The sequence below is a fragment of the Chelonoidis abingdonii genome, chromosome 3 (assembly GCF_003597395.2).
Source record: "Chelonoidis abingdonii isolate Lonesome George chromosome 3, CheloAbing_2.0, whole genome shotgun sequence".
In the NCBI taxonomy this organism is placed as follows: domain Eukaryota; kingdom Metazoa; phylum Chordata; order Testudines; family Testudinidae; genus Chelonoidis; species Chelonoidis abingdonii.
The window spans coordinates 123,519,800-123,543,098 of record NC_133771.1 but is presented as its reverse complement, the minus strand read 5'-3'; the positions used below and the strand labels follow the sequence as shown (position 1 = coordinate 123,543,098).

The window sequence follows — 23,299 nt, the reverse complement described above, 5'->3', positions numbered from 1 at the left end:
CTCTTTGTGCCAAGGTCAGTAATAAAAAGGTTAAATAAAATTGGTCCCAAAACCGATCCTTGAGGAACTCCACTACTAACCTCCTTCCAGCCTGACAGTTCACCCTTCAGTACGACCCGTTGGACTCTCCCCTTTAACCAATTCCTAATCCACCTTTCAATTTTCATATTCATCCCCATCTTTTCCAGTTTAACTAACAATTCCCCATGCAGAACTGTGTCAAATACCTTACTGAAATCAAGGTAAATTAGATCTACCGCATTTCCTTTCCTACAAAGAATACTAAAATAAACTATTTACAATATATGTTTACAATAGGTTTTGAATAATAAAGATGGATGTAGCTTCAGACATAGTGGAGTCTAACTCAGGCGATGAGGTGGTAAGAAGGAACTGAAGAGGCATCGGTCTGCACTGCCTCTTATACTGGCAGTTTGGAGCAGCAGGAGAGCAACTGTGCAGGGGCAGCCCAACAGACACTACTTGCTAGAACTCTCTGATTTCAGGGGCATGGTACACATGCATATCCACACGTAGAATACATGTAGGGCCCAGCACTAAAAGAAGAAATACATTTTTTTTTTAAATTACACTTTCAAAAGAATGAGGAGTTACTGAACTGTTTCATCAGGAAAAGTTAAACTACACCTTCCAAGTTTTTGCTAGTATCTTCCTATGTAATGTTACCCACCACTCTGTAATAACCCCACCAGAGATCTTCTGTGGAGACAGAACTCTCGAACTTCAGTACCAAAATCACAGGCCTCAATCACTTTATCTAAAGGCATCACTCCTTTAAGTGGTTCAAGTCATATGTTCTTAACCTCTGTGTGGCGTAGACACCACATGGAAACATGATACACTTAAGTGTGACACACAGAAACCCCATTGGAAGAACTCATCCCAAGCAGCTGAGTTACACAGGAGTTCGAAACCCCGTAGTGGCCAAATATTCAGCCAGAAGCACAATCCCAGTTTGGGTGCCTTTTCTCTCTCTCCACTCACCCCCTTCCCCCAACCTTCTTCTGTGTAATCTCCTTACTTTTTTGAGGTATACAAAAACAACTGCACAAAATTTCACTGCACAGGGCAGAGTGGCAGGGATCATCAATGGGCCATGCACCATTGGGATAACCAGATTACTTGTTATTAGATATATACACTTTGTGTAACATTCAACAAGTGTATGATTTTTAAACAGATTAAAATGTTCAAGTTACATGCTCAAGTGACAACAGTTCAACATATGATCAAGCATCCGGGCAGCCACAAACTAATTCTGTTTGTCAGGCGGCTGATTGGAGATATGTGGACATGCAGAGCTGTGGGTCCTTATTGGCAGTGCTCTTATTAACTTCAAACCACAGATCACCATGTGCTGTATTACCATGTCTCTGCCTGCTAACTGATTTAGTTAAAGTTTTTACATCAACAGAATCAAAATTTCCCATCAGAGTTTGAGACATCATGTGTTTAATATCCATGAAAATGGAGAAAAAGAGGAAAATTAAATTTAAAGACAGAACTACAATTTCATATTTGAAATCACAGTTACATGTTTAAAGTCACCGAAATGATGGAGGGGTGGGGCTGCTTACAACTGCACGGCTGGTATGCCTAAAAATTGTATTTAATAAATGATGCAGTTTTACTTAAAATGAATTTATTTCCAATGACATTTGTTTTAATAATCTAATTTTAATAAAGCAGTAAAAATATTTTAATCTTACTTTAAAATCAGAGTATGGAGGACAACAGCACTCAAGCTACATATGGCTTCTTTTGTTAGTTTGTTTCACAGTGTATTTTTATCATGAGCAAAAATTTCTCCCCTGCCCCAGTATTATCCTGGTATGCTAACTAACTGTGCCTGAGGGATCGTCCACCAGCAAACTGCTGAGAGTGATGATACTGTACAGTTCTTCCAGAGGCACCTAGTCTTTAGCAGATCAATTTAGTTAGATCCCTGAGGACACTGGATATATTTTGGTTTCATTTTCCTCTCGTCTTCCTTCCTCTCCCAGGCAGGCAGTCCCTCTGCGGTTAACATTGCTGGGACTATATTTGGAACTTAAGTCTATAAGTACAGCTACAAGAACTAAGGGCACCCAAGGTCTCTTCACTCCAGGATGCCTCACACAGGCATTCCTCAGGTTCTAGCATATTAAGCCAGCCATTATTGCTCCCAATCATATTTTAAAACAAGACTGTCTTTAAAAAAAAAAAATCGAGCCAATAAATGCTGCCATATTTGTAGCAGCTTCAATGAAAATAAATGTTTCATGTGGGTGCCACGGCTGGGTATAAACACAAAACAGTAACTGGCATGGAAATCGGGTTATTTAACACAGCTAAATGGATGTGCGGAATGAGGAAAGTGAAGTGCTGTTTTAAATGTATTTTCTTCCCCACCAGCTCCCCTGAAGAAGTGGCTCTACCTATTCTTTTTTTGAAACCAACTGTAATCACATCAGCTGGGAGACACCACCAGAATGCCTTGCAAAAAATTTTAAAACAAGACAAGACATGTGGAAGTCTATGACCTACACTTACATGAAATCAGTGAAGTATGTTACCTCTTTTTAAAAAGGGGGGGATAGTTGAAGAGGAATGTAGGACTAGCTTTATTCTAAATTCACACAGATAGCAAGCAAAGCTTAAAATAGATACACCTGTATATACCAACACTTTCCAAGAGCACTGTGGCCTCGTTTTAAGTTTACAGTAAATAGGAGAGGGGTTTGGGGTGGTTTTAGTTTTTGGTTTTTTTGGGTTTTTTTTTTTGCTTTTGGAATAGTACCCATTTGGAATATTCCATCTTCTACATGTTGCATTTTTTTAAATTAGCGCAATGTTGTAGTTGTGAGCAGCGGGTGACTATGCTTACCTGCTGTGTCTGGTACCTCTGCTGGGCCTGCGACAGATACTGTGCCTGGGGTGGCAGATGCTGAGGTTGCGGTTGCTGGTTGTAATATGGCTGTTGGCCCTGTTGGCAGTAGCCACTTACACCTTGCTGACCATACTGAGGCGGCATCTGTTAGAAGAGCCAAGCAAAGCAGATATATGAGTCAGGAGGTGGAAACATACGAAACCAAGCAAGGTTACAGTCGCACACTAACCTCAATAGAAGTGGAGTCCTCACCCACAAACCTGGCTCAATATTACCAATCTTTTTACCACGTAGTAAATAGAAGTGCTCAGATCTATTTCCAAAGTATCACTTTCAGTACCCAAGAAACTTTATTCTCAACAAGAATGTCCAAGGAAATCAGATACTGCAATTTATGAATGTATATCCTAGCGACAATCACAATTCCGTAATATCTAGTTTCTAAATGAATAAATAAATAAATAATAAAGCAAAAGTTTTAATGGAAGACATGTATTCTGAGTAGGCACAAGGCTAACCTACTGCAGGAACTGTTCTGATCAGCTGATCAAGAAGTAGAATTATGAAGAAAAAAACCCAACCCCAATTCTAAGGTGTGCTTCCCAAGAGAAATGCCATTTTGCACGATGAAATTAACTAACGAGTTCTAACGTTTGTGATGCAATTGCAAAAACTTTCAGTGCTTAACAGGTACATTCAGCCCCCTTTTTTTTTAGTTGTTTGCTTCTACTCTAAAAGGACATGCTTAAATGCTCTCCGTTTTTTTCTCTCCCTCTTCTTTGACAAAAGATTCAAGCAACAATGTAATACATAAATATACATCAGCAACATGTCAAAGGTGCTAGAATAAACAAAATAGCGCACATAACAGATCACACCTATACAGACTTTATGTTATAAACTAAATCAAGTCACTTAACCCTCCTCAAAGTATTGGTGCTTGAGGTATCATCTTAGTGCTACCACCACTATGGCCTGTGGCGGTAGGCTTTGAAGTGTAAACATTCTTGCAAGCATTGAGGCTGTGACACTTGGAGTGAACAGGTAGAGTTTTAACAAACTCCCACCACTGTCCATACATTGTTTCTCCGGGGCATAGGTGAATCTGCTTATTGAGCATATTAGTACACAGCTGTTTTGCATCGGGATCGGTACTTGTTACACACATGCAGCAATATTAGATAGGCAGTGAAAACAACTAGAACTTTTGCCAGAAGTTGCTCTGTCCGTACTGCCACACAACTACATTTTGCTAACCTCACAGCACTGTATCCTTGGAACCATTCCTTTTGTGCTTGTGCTCCTGTTCCTTGCCTCTTCCAATAGTTTGCACTCCACTCTGCTTCATCGTCCCTCCATAATCGCCCCTTTTTTAATCCACCTACACTCTCACATACCTTTCCAGCTACTCAGAATGTACACTTATCACCTCAATTAAAACAAGAATACAGCCATCAAGGGATAGATCTATGCTGCAATTAAACATCAGCTCACTTGGGCTTCCGGCGCTCAGGCTAAGAGGCTGCTTAACTGCAGTATAGATATTCAGGCTCCAGCTGTAGGATCCTAACCACCTCACAGGTCCTAGAGCCCAGCCTGACACCAAAGTCTACTCCATAATTAAACACCCCTTATCCTGAGCCTGAGTTAGCTGGCGCAGTCCAGCTATGGGTTTTTAATTGCCATGTAGACATATCCACATAACAAACCTAAGCAACCCCAGGATCTTATTTATGTCATACTCATCCTTCACTTCTCACTCTTCTCGCATATTATGTTAAGTCCACATTTAGACTGCGCAACCTTTGGATCAGGGACCACCATCAGTTCTGTTCTATAAAACACCTACCAGAATTTCGTGTAGCTATTCAAATCAATAATAAATGACAACAACAACATGGAAATTAATCCCCCCGTCTAACAGACGGGGATCACAAGGTATTGCTCATGGACAAATGCTTATTAAACAGCATATAAAAAAACTTAATTAAAATCTCCCCAGAACAAAACTAAGATGAATCCAATTACTTACTTTGCTTGTAGTGAATGACCTGAACATCAGCTTTCTTTCTAGTGAAGCCCCTACCTTTCACTCTTAGACCCACATTCTTTGTAGCCTTCACAACTCAGGAGATCAAAATTCAGAATGCTTTTCTGCTCCTAGGTTAGCACATGAATTCTTGGGAAAATACAGGAAGAACAGATCAGTCCTTTAATCTGTTTCCAGTGGAGCACAGACATTGTAATAATTATACTATGACGCCTTTTATCTGACTTGCACAGTGCAAATAGCATTATTTTTGGAGGAGTGTGATTGACCATCAGAGATTAAACTGCTTTGGCTGCTAAGAAAGAAAGGATGAGAATAAAAGAGAAACCAAATTGACAGCTAGAATGAAGGGGTGGGAAAAATCCAATTTAACCAATAACTCAGCCATAATCTTTCATCCTTGCTTGAACAAGGGGGCTTGTGACAGACATTCGTTGTCCATGCAATACCTTGATAATAATGTAAGTTTCAAGTGATTTTTTTGCATGCATAATCCATAGCTGAAATCAAAGTATTAGGTAAAGGGCCATTAGACAGCTGTATGGCCATTATTTATAAAATACAATGTAACAGAATTAGCATATTATCATTTCTATTCTAATTATATTGGCCAAGAGCTGTTACTGGATTTCTCAAGGCACCCCTCTCTAGGGTAGAAGGGTCTTGTCAGTGCCCCATCAAAAAGACCTGTGCACAGAGACTGTGGGTTCTACCTGAACATCTCATCCTGCCTAGACACCTGTGTCCATGCTGAGGGTGTGGGAAGTTTCCTAGCAAGACTGGGCATTGTTCTTCTCTTGGATCTTACACAGAGACAATATTTTGATGCCCCATGGAGAGGAACGCCTAGGAGAATCTCACTGATTGGTAGTCTTATCTTCAGAAGAGTCCAGATCTTTACAGATTGGTTTCAAAATGGTGAGATGGTTTGGTACTCCCCAACTCGGACATTTTCTGCCTTGTCTGGTAAGACTTTTTGGTTAATACATGTATTGGCTGCTATCAGATATCTCTGAAGCAACAGAAAATTTGAATGCCGAAGGCAGGGCTGTAGTCAGCAAGAAAGGGGTGCCACTGACTGACTGAGCGGCTGACTGGAACAGTGAAAGCAACCCACCAAAAATATTGTATTTTCCTAAGTGCTAGGGTGCCAGAATTATACATTTATATCATTTAATGTAATATACTGAAGGAGATTCCCAGAAAAATTGTGTTTACGTGCAATTGTATTTTACATTGCAAGCTAAGAAAGAACATTTCCTCAGTTAATAAAATGGTATAGCAAATTTTAATTATTTTTATTTTACAGTGATCACTAATAGTGACAGTTATAATTCAAATAGTTTCCATTATAAACTTCTGATTTCATATGCTGGTAGCTTTCTGAAATACTAATTCTTTCACACAGAAATTCCCAATGTTGTCTGCCAAAAGGAAAATTTTTCCCTTAAAGTTTGAGCAACAGCCCTCTTGCCACTTCTGAGTATGCATAAAAATATACTTTGCCCGTTGCAAAAATAAAGAAATGAAAAAAAAATAAATTCTAACGATGTTGGTTTTATCTAGTTATAGCATGAGTAAATAATATTTGAAAACTGAGACTAAATATAGGCACAGTTTTTTCAGAAAGGACTAGTGCCTTCACTTGGTTTACAAATAAATAAAAAAATTTAAAAGATCATTAGCAACTGGGAGACAAAAACTTTTAGGAACATGCTCAGTGGGAATCTACTAAGATTCTAACACAGCTTAGTGAAGTTCAGCCTCGTTTGTGACGTCACTGCATCCAACTCATGCCTGCTGGTACAGGTACTGGCTTCATAAAGGCTGCAAATACTTCCCACTGAAGAGCACACACTAAAATCCTAAAAATAATTCTAAATAAAAATTCTGTCTTGACACCAATGGCATATGAAACAAATCTCAGACCCCATGATTATAAGGTCTCTTTCCATTTTTTAAATGTACACCGCAATATTCTGCAAGTTCTAATCTTTCATTTCAAATTTTACCTTTGTCACTATAAAGATACATTAGTCATAAGATTCATTTATGTGCTCCTGTATTTCTAGCCTGGCCAAATATGATTTTGTCTCCAGATAAACAGTAGCACCAAATGTGGGAATTTAACACTCCTTTACCTCACTGAGGTCTGAACTTCAAAGTCTTATTAGGACCATTTAAATTTTAACACTAGGCCAGATTATGGCCCATCCTGTGGGCCAGCACAAGGGAATAAGGATGTGTAAGGCAGTCCCTTATACTGGTATGCCATAATATATACTCGTGTGCCATTGTATGCAGGGCAGTAGGCTCTGCAGAGCCACTTACACAGGTGGATAAGAAAGGATGGAGCCTTGACAGTACGTCTCCAAAAAAGGCGTGTCAAAGGAAGGTATGCTGCACCAGACATATACATATCATCAAGTACTCCCTCCATGGAATAATAGAATGCCCCCCACTCTTGTCTAAATCAAAACATTCTGAGCTAACTCATTCTTAGTACAGACAATTTTCCTCTTTTAAAAGGCAGTAACTAGAAAAATTAGGTGCAAAAAACCCCATTAAGGTTGAAATTTAAAAATCCCCAGTCAGGAAATACAAACATCAAGGTTCAAACTGCCACATTAACTGAGCCATGTTGCACATATGTAGTATCTTCAATTCTGGATTTACGTTGTAAAATGTATTCCACAAAATATAGAGGATGTGAAATGGGACTGAGTTAATGTGGGTGCTGGAACCACAGAATTTATGTTTTCTGATTTCTTAGCTGTGCAAACTTCATATCGCATTAACATAGTTTTTTGCATGAACCTATACTATGGAATAATACTTTCGTTTTATGTATCGATATATTTTTGATCTACTGAAATTTTGAATATGTTTGCTATTCTTCATGATGAGAGCCAAATAAATAAAGACTATTACCATAAAATATTCAATCATGTCTACAGAAAGGTAATCTCTCTCCTTCCAAAAAGAATACTTTTGATTCCAGGATCATGAATTGATGAAAACTACCTCTGATATAGATGCTAAATAAATCAATGTCATTAATAAGAATAAGAGGTTACTTGTCTTACAGTAACTTGCGTTCTTCTAGACATTTTGACCTTATGGCTGCTCCACACAAGATGCGCACATGCCCGTGGGGTCTTAACTGGAGAATGCAAAGCAGTGTCTGCAGGACAGCACCTGCGCAGTGAAGCATCTAATGCTCCCAAACAATATCATATCAGGATGCGTGGACCCACCACCACTCAATTCCTTCTCAGCTGCAAAACAGAGCATCCACAGCCAATGGGAAGGAGGGCAGGAGATGGAGTACCCATAGGGATGAAACATCTTGAAGAACTCAAGTTAATGTAAGGTAAGTAACCTCTCCTTCTTCATCCAATATATGTCCCTATGGGTGCTCCACTGAAGGAGATTCCCAAGCAGTAAACTCAATAAGGAGGTGAGTGCTGAGGCAAGTCGAAGATGTTTCAGAGGACTGCACCACTGGGAGCAGGCATGATGGCATAATGGCAGGCCAAAGCGTGAATGGAAGAGTAAGTTGCAGTCCTACAGATATCTGCTACTGGAACATCTTTCAGTAGAGCTACAGATGTGGAGTGAGCTGTCACTGCGAGGGGGCTGCATCCCGGAGATTCAAAACAGGTTAAAATGCAACCTGAAACCCACTTTGACAGTCTTTGAGTGGATTTGTCCCTTCATCCTTTCTGCCAATGATGCAAATAATCCAGGAGACACTCTGACGGTCTTAATCCTGTCAAGGTAGTAGGCAATATCCCTTCTGACATCTAGCATATGCAGGCTGGTTTCCTCTTTGGAGGTATGAGACTTTCGGTAGAACACCAGTAGATGGATTTCTTGATTAATATGGTATTCTGAAGAGACCTAGGGAGGAAGTAAGGATGGGGTCACAGTGGAACAGTGTCTTTATACAAAGTAGTAAACGGTGGGTCTGCCATGAGGGCAACGAGCTCTCCCATCCATTTAGCCAAAATGATGGATATAATGAATGAAGGGAGGGATGACTACTGATTCAAAAGAGGGGTTTCCTCAGGGCATTCAGAACCAAATTAAGTTCCCACTGGGAGGGAAGGTGTAGGGGGCTGGGTTCCATACAGGATTAAACAAGTTGGGTAAGCCTTTAAAGAATCTGGAGGTAGTACGGTAGGCAAAAACTGAGAGGCCCTCGATGGCCCAGTGGAAGGCTGTGACAGCTGTCAAATGTACTCTGAGCTCATGGATTTAAAGACTCAAGGTCTTTCAATGAAGCAATCTAAGATTTTGGAGAGTGGAAGTTCTGATGCTTGAGAAGAGTGAAAAGAACACCAGAAATGGAAGCATTTCCACTGTGGAAGGTAAGATTTATGACTATTATATTTCCTGCTAGATAGGAGAACTGACTGGACCTTATCTGAACTGGTTAGCTACATGCTTGTGATCCATCTAGGAACCATGCTCTCAGGTTCAAGGAGGAGTAGTTGGGATGAATCAGAGTCCCAGAGTTTGTGACAGGAGATCCTTCTTGGGAGGAAGGCGGAGAAGTATTGCCACAGAGAGATGAAAGAGATTTGAGCACCGTAGCCAGGATGGCTATGAAAATAACCTTAGCTCTTTCCTACTGCAGTCTAAGTGATGTCTTGAGAAAAAGGAGGTGGAGGTAGATAAGCCCACAGCAAGGTACAGGGCCATGGTGTTATCAAGCCATCTCCCAATGAATTACAGCCATATTCCTTGGAGAGAAAAGGCAACATTTTGTGCTGATTGGGGTGGGACTTTGAAGTCCTCACCTCTGGAGGTGCTGCTGGAGCTCCAACAGCCACTGGAGTGGCCTGGGATGTTGATGCCGACATACACAGGGAGAAGTGGAGCCTGTTGCGGCTTATGAGTGTTCCATTAGAAGGAGCTTCCATCTAGCCTCTCCGTCTTTTCTAGTCCTGCTTTTAACCCCATGCAGACCTTACACTTTTACAGGATGTGAGTGTCTCCAAGGCTGCGAAGGCCGCTTGAATGTCCTTTACCAGGGGAAAGGCCAAGCAGGGAAGAGTACTAAAGGACCAAAACTTGGGTCCTAAAATCAAAAGGGGTGGTATAGCTCCTCCCCCCGCTCCAAACAATACTGGAACTAAAAGAAAAAGAGAGATAAAATAACAAACTAAAGAAAAAAATTAGAATAAAGTGACTGTGTAAAAAAGGTGAGAAGCTGAAAACAGCAGACACACTATTGCTCCATCTTCAGCTGCAGGCGGTTGAGAAGGAACTCAGTGGCAGTGGGTTCACACCTCCGTATATGCCTTCTTTTGGAAGCATAAAGTGCTGCTCTGCGCCGGTGTGGGCCCAGGGACACTGCTTTGCATTCTCCAGTCAAGAGCACATGTGCACGCATGCATCCTATGGTGGAGAACCCAGAGGAACATATACTTGAAGAAGAACTATTATTTTTAAACAGAGAAAAACCTCTGCATATTTATAAAATTTGTTTAAAGGGAGGGAGAAACAGATGAGTCTAAAAACAACAGGGAGAAAAACCTTTTCACATAAAATCATAATACAGTTGCTTTGTATATTGCACTGCAGTTCATACTAAAACTACAAAGAAAGAAATTTTGGTCTTTTCTGTAAGTTACCAACTACTGAAAATCGGACCAAACACAGCAGGGTATTTCCATAATTTTTTTATGCCCATACCCATCTGACTGATACAATATCTCATAGTAAAGCAATATTGTCAAAGACCCATATAAAACCTTCAGAAGAGCTACTATGGGCAGCCGCTTTTTTGTATATTAACACAGATTTACATGATGACTCTACTAAAGTATCAGTTCTCCTACATACTTCTGTCTTGATTTTTTTTTTTTCCAATTTTTGTTAACAACTGAATGGAAAGATGAAAGATAGTCAAGTAAACTGCCTTTTTTAAGTACAGGGCTTTTATTCTTTAGAAACATTATGTCCATATCCAGTAAAATTTCACCAGCCATTATTTTAAAAAAATAAAAAAAAAGTCTGTTTATTTTCATTTTCGTCTGGTGACAGCAGTAAGGGCTTCAACACAGGGCATTTCCTAGGCATTATACACTGGCTGTGATTAATGGCTGAAGGCACAGCCTTTGGCCATCATCTCTTCCCAGATGGTCATTAATATCCAGGAAATGAGCTGTACCTTGATCATTATTGCTTAAATAAAAATACTACCATAAAAAATCTAAATGCAACACTTACTTTTTCCCTCTTCATACAGTGAGAAAGAAGGACTGTGCTTGACTGTGCACTTGAAAGAACAGCTCTGCAATGCTGTGGGTGGCTTCAAGTTCTCTGGTGCATGAGGACTGTGGATTCACCTCCTCCACACCTCTGTAGGCCACATACTCCCCTGGGAAATATGGTGAATACAGAGGAAAAAGAAGTGTAGGATTCCCGCAGTCCGAACACTCAATTCAAACTCATGCTCAATATATAGGTACACAGCTAACAGTAATGGGAACAAATGATGTTTGGTGTTTATCAAACAATTCTATTGGTTTTGCCCCAGCAAGCTCAAATATAGTAACACATTCTAGCAAACACCCATAATTCTGACATCAGTGCTTTAGTCTGAGTCAGCACAATGAGACTTGCTGAGTGCAAGGTAGGTCGTCTCGGGTTCTAGTCCTCTGCTTTTCTAAGAGATATCACACATTTAATCACCGAGAGCCTGCCGCATGTCCAACAAAGGAAAAAGCTATAAAATCACTGTGCTTTCATTATGGATTTCAACCACCAACTAGTGCCAACAGTACAGGCGGTCAATACGCAAAAGAGAGAGGTATTACTTTCTTGAGTACCATATCAATGTTTAGTAATCTCTGTAACAAAACTGGTAATTTCTAGAGTCCAAATTCTGCTCACTTCTGAAATCACAGCAAGATCAAAAACATTTTTCATACTAAGACAGACTAAAAATACCTCACAGCAAGGAATTCTGAGGCAAACAGAAAGCTTGACTGAACCAAGTGGATAAGGAAATTTGATTATATCAACACTACCAGCCTGGTATAATGTTATGCTGGAAGATAATAAAAAGCCTTCTGCTAAAGTGCAGTTCCCAATAAGATGGCCAAACACTTTGGGGTACTTTAAGTTTTGATTTACTTTAAAAAAATGAAAACAACCATGGACACACACACACCCCCTGTCCTTCACACAACATCAGCAATAATAAAAAGAGAAAAACGTACATGTTTCGTATACTGATGCTGCCCCCTAATCTGTCTTGGGTGCAGGTGGAAGGACTATAGCCTTTTAAATAAGAGTACTTAGAACAGATCTGAAACACTACAATCTTGCACCATGATACCACCATGGCATGGGCTGCCACTGTAGTGGGTTTTTTTACAACAAAGTAACCCAAGAACCCACCTTCCTTGTAGTTACAAAATTTTGCCCTTTGATTTATCCAAACTCTATTCTTTAATTAAAAAACTTATTGACATTTACATATTCCAAACAAACACCTTGTTAAGTCAGATTTAATAGACGACCTACAGTAGGTAATCAGTCCTTGTATAATTACAATCACTTTTGGTGTTTTATTACAATCATCTTATTCTAGGAATATATTATTCCTAGTACTAGTTCTCCCGAATAAATCTTGTATACCAACTAATGAATTTAAGTATCTGTAAATAAAGATAATCCGACTGCCAAGACATAAGGGATCATAAGAAAGAGAACAGAGGAACACACACAAGACACATTATAGTCAAACCATTACTCATTAGACACTCACCATTCCCAAATTGTTTTTAAATGTTAGGCTTTTTCAATCACCAAGTCCATTTACCTAAGACCAAATTAACAGGATTCTTCCCCACAAGTACTTACACTAAGTGCAAGTCAGTTATATTACACTCTAATACTACATATGTTAAGAGTATCTACTATTCTCTTGGTGCAATGCACATTTACTAATCCCTTGTGCACTCATGTGCATTCCTTTCTCCTCCACACTTCTTGACCAGAAATGTTTTTCCCTTTCATTTCAGGTCATTCCATGAATACCATTTTTGCTAAAGCATTCACTAAACACACTCTTGCACTCATAATAAAAGGCTTCCCCCTCTCATTTATGGCCAGTGCTGAACTCAAGTTTAACTGTACACAAAATTTAACACAGAGAAGTATATAATTGTTGTTTTAAGCTCAAGTGCTCCAATTATGCACTTTAAAACACTTTACAAGGATCCATCAGGGGCATTCAATACCTCACATCCATAAAGTCTACACAGTGCCTTTTGACAAGACAGCTGCATAAAGGGGAAATCTTAGAGTTAAAAGCAAAGAAACAGATCATTTTATTTTGAAATGTTACTTACAGATATGCATATATGTATAGGGTCCTACCAATTTCACTGCTGTGAAAAACATGACCTGGACCGTGAAATAAGCCCTTCCCCATGAACCTGATCTCCCTGAAATCAGCCAGGCTGGGGAGGGACAGGACTTGTGCTTTCCCTGCATAGCTGTTATCAGAGAGAGATTAGATCCACCTCCACGGTACAGCAGCCCCAGAGCTGGGTTCCTGGGCTTCTGCCCCCCGTGGCTCCTGCTGAGGCTTGGGGCACCTAGGCTGGGGGCTGCTACTGCTGCCCACAGCACCTGCCGGGGTTCCAGGGTGCTGCCCCCACCCCAGCAGCTCCAGTCGGGGCTGGGGGCTTCCACCCCCTACAGCTCCAGCTCCCCCAACTCCTGCCCAGCTTTCTTAAGTAAACAAGATGGTGATCAATTAGGTACATAGGTGACAAAAATGCATAGTTTTGAAAACTTTAATATTTTGTGAGAAAAATAAGTCAATCAAAGCCACAAATGATGAATTTTTCAAAGCTATGACTCGTAAGGTCATTCTGGCCCACTGAACTAACTTTTCTCTATAGAAAACATAAAATAAGAAAACACGTGATATACTGTACGATTTCCATACTACATCACAGGCTCTGTTTCAAAAAGCAGTCTGAGTATCTAGGTTATTTTATGGTGCCCATCACTCAGTGCCTCCCAAGAATTAAAAAGGAACAACAACAATTGCTTCCCTTCCTTCTCAGCAAAGAGTAGTAACAAATAACAATGTATTTTGAGGTGAATTGTGTTTGGGTGTGAGCAGGATTACTGAAGGAAATCCAAGTCACATATACCAGTTTTTATTTCGTTCTGAACAGTATCGATAAGTGGTGAACTCTGTATACACACACCCGTCTCTAGAACGGCTTACTAATTCTCTCACTGAATACCAATTCTGTTTTCATTGGCTATGGCATTACTTGGGACTGAGCCTGGTTTTTGCATTTAATTCAGCTCTGTTCCTTCGTTTACCCAAAATACTTCCAGACAAGGGGAAAAGGGTAAACTTTTGATTTTACAATCCTCTAAAAAAAAAAACCCCAATATATTTAAAATATTCGAAACAGCAAGTCAATATTTCTTATTGATTTATTCACACTTCAGATCAAAAGGTTCATGTTAAGTCTTTAGGAGTAAGAGGCAAGCTCTAGTACATATTTTAAAGCAGCAGTGTTCACTACTTAATTGGTCCAATAAATAATGTTACTTTGTGCTACAGAATAGGGAGAGAAAAGCTCAGAAAAAACTGACGTCTGTTTTCGAGGGAGCCACTTGCCCATCTGCCCTTCTGGCCAGAGGTTTAATAGATTTCTATTTTTATAAAGGACATACGGGGAGGGGGTGGCTCCCTCATTTTCCTACAGAAACCCAGCTGCCAAACTGGATTTGCCAAAGGGGAATTTTAGGGAATTTTAAAGAGATAACCTCTGCTGAGACTGCAATGTCAGCTTTGTAACCTCATGACTGGAACATGTGCCGTGAATGCTGGATTGAAAAAAACTATGCTATGGGAGTTAGGAGAAAGAAAAAGGAGAAAACATGAACAGCAGCACAAACTGGAATCATTACTATGTGATGTTAAGGGGACTGAAGCTCAAAAAACAGCCCAAGTTCACGCTGAAAAAATAGATCTGTAGAGAAAGTTCCCTTTGATTTGGATATTTATTGATAACCACTTCCACTCTCACAAAGCTGATATGGTCTTTTATGTGGATATTATCATTTCGTTGAAACATGATTAACTGCACTGTACATTACACTCATAGGACCAAACTGATCCCTGGTGCAACTCTATTAAAGACTAAAAAATATCAGAAAATCAGAAAATATAGCCATTTTGAACATGTTTTTCTTCAGGTAATCCATGATGCTTCGGGTTGTGAATTTCTTCAGCTTTCAGCTCTATTCAACGCTTCCTGCAAGTTCACAATTATCAGGAATCTTTCAATGTCTAATTTTATGGAAAAAGGATTAAATTAAATATTAATAGCATGTACTTTGTATATTATACATTTTTACTGCCCAGGGCCATGGCACCAAGTGGAGAAACTTTTATGGTTCAAGCTAAGATTTACCATTCCAACAACAATAATAAAAAGCTTAACAGCCCCACCGAAATACTACAAAGGAAAAGACTCGGAAAAGAGAAATGAAAACAGAGATTTTTAAATTTAGCAGGGGCATGAAGAAATTGTATTGTCCACAGAAATTTGCTATGTTATTATATAGGAGGAAAATCATTCCAGTGTAAGATTCATTTTGCAAAACACTTCAACCAACACCCAGCTGTTCCCTTCTTTAACCCCCACATAACCTCCTCTAGTGATAGGCATGCAAAACTGTATCCCTTTTGCTTCATTCAAAATAGAAAATAAATCAATGGCAGAAACCAACATCATCACATAACTGCTAGAGAGGAAGCAGTAGTAAATATATTTTTGCACTGAAGGTGGGAATACTTCATGATAAAATATCACAAAAGAAATATATAAAGGTAGCAGGAACACAAAAAGGTAAAATAATTAATTGTTAAAGGTGACCTACAACTCTTATAATTCAATTCCATCAACAGTCCCAATAAGTGCTGAATGCCCTCAAATTGTCAGTTTAAGAGGAGAAGCCACTTTATATTTATAAATATGTGCTCCTCTTAATGTGGCAATTTGGGAACATTTAGCAAATATACTTAGTGCTGAGGGAATTTTTGAGGAAGACATCATGAGAGCCACTAGAATGATTAAAGGATTAGAAACATGCTTTATAGTGATAGACTCAAAGAGTTCAATCTATTTAGTTTAACAAACAGAAGACAGTGACTTGATTACAGTCTAAGTACCTATATGGGGAACAACTATTTAGTAAGGGGCTCTTCATTCTAGCAGAGAAAGGTGTAACACAATCCAATGGCTGGAAGTTGAAGCTAGATAAATTCGGAGTGGAAATAAGGTGCAAATTTGTAACAGTGAGAGTAATTAACCATTGGAACAATCCACCAAGGGCTGTAGTGGACTTTCCATCACAGACAATTTTTTTCTTAAAAGATCTCCTCTAGGAATTATTTTGGGGGAGTTCTATGGCCTGTACTTCGTAGAAGGTCAGACCAGATGATCACAATGGTCCCCTCTGGCTTTAGAATCTATGAATAAGTTAGTTATTTTTGGTGCACTCAACATGCAAATTATTACATCAAACAAGAAAAAGCTGATAAATTAAATCTTTATATAACTATCAGTTGGCTTTCTCAGTGTCCTTTCTTTAAAGCAAGGGGCGAAAGTATTCAGATTATTATTTTATTTGCCTTTATTCTTGAGCTGGGGTAGGTTGGGCACAATCCTGTATAATATCTGCACTGGCAAAATTAAAAAGGTGACAGGTATTTTAGAAACCTGCATAAGAGTGGGCCAAATCCTGCTCATTGCACGCCTGTGAACAGTTTCACCAACGTCAGGGGAACGGTCACCTGAAGTAACGCAACTGGGGTTGACTTAGCACATCTACAAGCCACTCCAGAGGTAAAGGAGCACTATAAATAAAATAATTAACCCCCAATATAACCACTCTCCGTTATCAAATAGAGGAAAAACAACATGAGCAACCATGTTAAATGCTCTACTATGTTGCTTTAGATTGATCTGAAAATAATTTTGTTTCATCTTAAAGTTAAAAAGAAAACACCCTGTTACATTACCACTATGGAGAGGCTCCTTAGCCAGCTTTCAGGTAGAAAAGCTTTGTGAACTCACAAGATTTTCACTTTATTAAAAAAATGTATTTCTATGATACATTGTAAATCTTTAACTCTCTCAATTGGGAGGTAGATATTTATGCCTTAAAAAAACATTGAATCTGTTTGATTGTGCTTCCCTAAAGATCCTCTTCACAGGGTGGCCAACCTAAGACTGAGAAGGAGCCAGAATTTACCAATGTACATTGCCAAAGAGCCACAGTAATATGTCAGTAGCCCCCCCATCAGTTCCCCACCCTGTCCCCCCACTCTCAGCACCTCCTGCCCACCAGCAGCATCACTGATCAGCACCTCCCCCTCCCTCCCTGCACCTCCTGATTCGCTGTTTCATGGCATCCAAGAGGCTCGGAGGGGGAGGAGCAAGGGCATAGCAGGCTCGGGGAGGGGGCAGGAAGGGGTGGAGTGGGGGCAGGGCCTGTGGCAGAGCCAGGGGTTGAGCAGTGAGCACCTCCGGCACATTGGAAAGTTGGTGTCTGTAGCTCCAGCCCCGGTGTCAGTGCCTATACAAGGAGCTGCATACTAACTTCTGAAGAGCCGCATGCGGCTCTGGAGCCACAAGCTGGCCACCCCTGCTCTTCAGTTTCTGTTCCTTCTAGCTAGTGAAAATTCTATTAAGTGCAATAAAACAAAGGCATAACAAGAAACGGTGAGGAAGCAAATGTATTAGGTAAACTAGAAAGACAAAGATACACATTTAGTGCACTTCAGAACCCTATGAAGCATGTTATGACCGGACGCATGAAAATATGTGATTCAGAAGTACACACTAGTCTCTAGTTTTTATATTTTTTATTTAAAGTAAGTTTTAGACTATAAATAAAGCAACTACAAATAACAACTTAACACCCATGAAGATGTATATACTAGTCTCTAAATGACTACATTAGCTTGTGGGAACCTTTGTCCTCCTTTCACCCTACCTAACCCTTTGGTTTTTTAATATCTACTTCTTACGTCATGTTATTTAGGCTCCAGTCCTGCAAACACTATGATGCATTCTTAACTTTACGCATGTGAGTAGTCCCACTGATTCCAATGGGACTAATTAATTGAGTATAGCTAAGCACATGTGCAAGCATTTGCAGGACTACGGCCTTAGGTTGTAATTACTCTGAGGCAAGGACCATGCATTTCTCTATGTTCCATGAAATATCACACATTTTAGATGAAGATCAACAAATAAATAATCATCTAAGTTTCGAAATTAAGAGTGTGCTCATCATTCATACTGATGAACTATCAGATATCAATACCACAGAGCTCAAATAGGATGGCAGTAAATTGAGCTTAAGCTGAGAGAGAAAGTTAAACTAAAGGATCTCCAGATACTCTTCTGTGATGGCTGTAAATCAGGACTGGCACTACACAAGCTACAGCACCAGAAAAAATGCAACTTTTTTAATTAACAAAATTAAAAGGCATTTATATAAGAATAAATGAACAATAGAACCAGGACACCGCTTTTTTCTGCTAGCCATTCTGAGGAGACAAATACAAATGAGACCCCCTTTTCTTTCTTTGAGAAGTTTCAGGTCAGAGGACATTAAGATACAGACTTAATTTACCATAAAAAACGTGCAAGCAGAACTCTGATTCCAAGAAAAATGAAGTAAAAGTAGGACTATAAAATTGTTATTACAGGGTATTGAAGTTTCAACTGTACTAACAAGCCCTTCTTACTTTTGCCTTATTTTCTTGTGCAAGTATACTCAGAGTAAAAGAAGAAAAAATTGGAGGAGAAAGAGCTTAACTGTACAGAAGTTCTGTCAAACTCACCATTTAGAAAATCAAGCAAGTTATTAATTCTTCAACAGGTTTGCTCTGCTATACTAACATATATACAGCAGAAGGCTATCAAAACTATTTCAATGTTGAAGCAACAGCTTTATCCTTCACATGTGGAAACCGTAGCAAATTCTATTATATAACAAAGGTACAGTAAAACCTTGCTAATTTTCACAGAAGACTGGGAGTTCTATTGTGAGTTACTGAAGTGTGCATATTAGCAACAGAGCAAACGAACAAGATTTAAAGAAAAAAAATCAAAGCTATTTCTAACAAAGTATACCAGGTTAAGATATTTTCAAAACACTAGTTTAGTTTAGAGTAACACTTCAAAGCAGAGTACTGCAAACTTTTAGTAAAATTTTATAAAAGTAATGGATCAAAGTTGTACAAGACTTCACTAGAGTCAAATTGCTAATAAATCTTTGGGATCAAGACCTTTGTTTTTTTAATTTGGTTGGGTTTGAGAAATATTTTGTTCGCAGATTAGCTACATGCATATTAGAAAGCTTTTTCTTTTCTACAAATAGCTCTACTCCTCTGTTTTATGTCAAATATAAACATGTACTATGCTTTTAATTGTACAAATGCAGGGTATGACATGTAACAAAAAATATAAGATATGAAACAAACATGGCCTTGCCATAAAGCTAACTTCATGTAAAACTGCTACATAAAAAAATCTGTATTAACCAGAATTTGCATGTAAACAACATTTCTCATCACATTCACGGTTATAATAGTGACTGAACACAGAAGTAACAAAATGCTGCGCATCACAAAAATACTCTCCCGTGTTCTTAGTTTTTGGTTTTTATAAACAATACATTGTTATTTTTGTAAGCATCAAAGCACTCAGGCAGTTGAAGTCAACATTTCATCTTCAGGAAGAAAACATCTATAAATTAAAAAAAGGGAGGGTGTGTGGGGAGGTGAACAAGAAAGAGACACACTGAAGAAAGTGAGTCTTCAGACTCTTGACAAGGCTTATATCCCAGAAAAGCCTTGCATGTGAGCCAAGGCGTAGCAATATAGTGTTTAGGCACATCTAGGAAAAATGCTTGTAAATTCCACTGGTCCAATGAACAGAGACACACTTTTCATAATTTTATCATTCTACTCCATGGCCGACTGATTGTCAGGCCAATGCCAAAGCACAGGTCCCCATCTGAATGACATATGGATTAAACCAACCAGAGAGATGTTAGAACATTAAATAACACAGACAGACAGGACAAGAATACAAAAAGCCAAATTAGCACTCACACAACCATATACTCTGGTACAAACCTCAATTTTTTCTTACTACATTTTCAAATTCTCTGTAACATTATGAATACTGCCTCATAGATAAACAACCTCTTACTTCATAAAACTGAAAGACACTCTGAGAAATGAAACCATGAAGGGAAAAAAAGGAAGAAATAACTATAAGGATAAGAAAATATGTTTCTTATACTGAAAACTGTACATTTAGAAGCTGGAGATTTTAATATAATTTCCTCTGTTACACTAAAATAGCAAGGTGGAAAATACATTTTGCCTGAATGGAAAGCCATTCCTAAGACAGAAGTGTTTAACGTGTTATATAAACATGTTATGCAGTGAAATGTAAAACACAGGGGGATTTTCATTGCATTTGTTAGCCAAAATGCAGTAGTCTTGTAATCACCACCAAAGCTGCAGTAAAACACCTCGGTAATATTAACAAAAAAGTGGCATTAAGCCATGCTGGTCGGAGGGAAAAGAAAAATCTAGTGAACAACTCAGAGACTTTAAAAAGACAGATTTATTTTAACCAGCAATTCCCTAGTGGAAAGCGTGCTGCTGTTTTAACTCCAGACTGTTTTGGCATCTTGTCTTAAGAGGGAATCCCCCCATTTCCCCCCCGCACCACCACACATACAAAATATGCATACCAAAGCTGTATACTGGGGTCCTTGGACTGGCTAGCAGGAAGAAAAGGGGTTGATACCCATATAAGGGCTGCCCTCTGCAATTGATGGCAAAGGGTGAAAGAAGGGAAGGTTCACCTGGATGGGGCAAGGAGAAACAGGGAGTGGCTGAACCAGGTGGAAGAGGGCTGTCTTTTCAGATTACCCTGGGGTAATTTCAAATCCTTTCCTGGGATTTGGCTGGCACATGTGTATGGTGATCATTTAAAATGATGACTGAAGCCTTAATTATCCTTTTCTGGATATTGAAGCATAAAGTGGACTGTCATCCACAACACAGACCAGGATTTTTGTTTAAAATCTCCCTTAGAAATCCTCATTTGTTTAAAAAAAAAATAATAATCAAGCCATGTACTGCCTTACAACTTATAAAATATGAGCTGTCCCCTCAATTTGTGAAGCAATGAAATAATGAATGAACCAAACTAAGCCACCAGCTTGAAAGAACGGTTTGGCTGTTGGGGAGCATACGGTGCTCAATTAGCACTTTTAAGACTTCAATCAAAACACAGAAATACACCCTCAGTTCACCATAATTTAGTGGAATGAATACTGAACTCACACAAAAGACAGCTTGTACTGAAGTAAAGACCAGAAAAAACTAACAGCATTGTACTCAACTGCTTCACATACTTTTTTCATATGCTGGCAGATTTTCACTTGACAATACTCCAACAGGTAACCCGGCATGTGCTTTCTTACTGTAGTGTAACCCACACAAACATAATAAAAGAAAACATTTTTAGAGCATCAAGTTTATGCATTTAACAGCTTTGACTGTATTCCTACTGGATTTTTTTTTGTCACCACATATTTGAGTTGCAACTTGCTAAAGGACTTTAACAATACCGTATGCACCTAACGAACGTTTCTTTAATTGACTTTAAGAGATTTATTATTCTCAATCTCTCCTTCTTTGTTCCATTTTCCCCACTATCGATGTCTCTCTAGACATGGTTTCTTTAGTGCCATTCTTGAACATCAGGTTTCTTTTTTTCCTCCTCCTGTATTTTCCTTTCCCCCTTTGCTTTACCCTTTCACTACTGTGTTTTCTTTATCATCGTACAAATAACTGGAAGAATGAAAAGAGGCTTTGAGAGAAATGAAAGAAAACTACAGTATAAAGTAGAGAAGAGGCTAGCATAGCATTTAGCAGACAACTGGTCAGACAGGAGGTCCTCTGATTCTCTAACATGAAGGATCTTTGAGAACTGCTTTAATGACATTATCTACAAACACATAGTAATTATTAACTTTAAGGTTGAAAGTGAAAATGAATAAAATATCCCTTTTTTTATATATAGCTAAAGCTTTATTTATCTTTGATCTATTGTGCATCATACTGGTTTGAAATAGAATTCTATATATATAAAATAAAAAAAAAAAATTCCCCTCTCACCCATATGGGTGGTATGTGTCTTCCTCAACCGCGGGTCCTCTACTAGAGGCCTGGGAGTTTGAGGGTTCTGCCCAGTATCTTAGACCCTCATCTGGCATAAACTGTCACAGGAGTTATGCCCCAAGTTTTCTCAACAATATTTTATTGGTTTCTGTCTGGTAACTTTGTATTCTACCATTATCTTGAACTGACTGCCTCTATCTTCCTCCCACCTTCTCTCTCTGGTTAATTACTGGGGACACATTTTCTGGGCTAGAAACACTGAAATATTAAAGAAAGTAACTCGGGCTTAAAAAAAAAAGAAAACAGAAAAAAAACCCTATTTTTTGTTGCACAAACACATTTACAAAAAAAGAAACAAAAAAAAGTCCACCACACACACACACACACACACTCATTCTCATGATCTGTAGGCTAATCCATCCCTATGCTCTGTCTTTGAGGATTGCCTACCTCAGACAAGGAAAAAGAAAGCAGCTAAACTAATGGACAGAAACCCCCAGAGCCAGAGGAAGAGTAAGGCCTGATCTACCCTACAGAGTTAGGTCAAGTTCAGGCAGCTTATGTGGGCCTAATTATGACAGTGTCTACACTATAGCTTTGCTCCTGCCGATATAAGTGCCCTACTACACCAACATAATAACTCCACCTCCACAAGAGGCATAAGGCTTATGTTAGCGTAGTTAGGCGACACAACATCTGTGTAGGGTGACACAGTGTCTCATGTCCGCTGTCATTCTTGCTGGAGCTGTGAAATTGACAAAAAAAACCCACAGCTTAGGCTGTCACCCCAGCTGGAGCCCTGATGCCCCAGGGCTCCCTACTCCCAGCTGGGCTTCTGCCCGTCTCCCTGCCCCACGTCAGGCTGCCACCAAGACCCCCAGCTCCCCACTTTCAGCTCTGAGCCGGGCTGCCACCCAGACTCCCAGTTCCCTCCTCTGACCTGGGCTGTTGCCTAGGCTCCCCACTCTCCGCAGGGAGTCCTGCTGCCCCAGGAGTCCCATCGCCCTGCTCCCAGTCAGGCTACTGCCCATGCTCCTCACTCCAAGTGGTTCAAGCTCCAATCTAGACTGCTGCTCAA

General features: G+C 39.4%; 1 protein-coding gene across 18 annotated transcripts in view; it reads right to left on the bottom strand.

The window, feature by feature from the left end:
- Window positions 1-23,299, bottom strand: part of ARID1B (AT-rich interaction domain 1B) — a 446,074-nt gene that overhangs the window by 349,937 nt on the left and 72,838 nt on the right. For 17 of the 18 annotated variants that reach the window (XM_075064069.1, XM_032799678.2, XM_032799682.2 and 14 more), the window contains one exon: window positions 2,888-3,034. The exons of the other annotated variant lie outside the window; for it this stretch is intronic. In XM_075064069.1, the coding sequence (XP_074920170.1) occupies window positions 2,888-3,034 (147 nt within the window). The remainder of the gene's footprint in view (window positions 1-2,887; window positions 3,035-23,299) is intronic. 18 annotated transcript variants of the gene reach the window in all.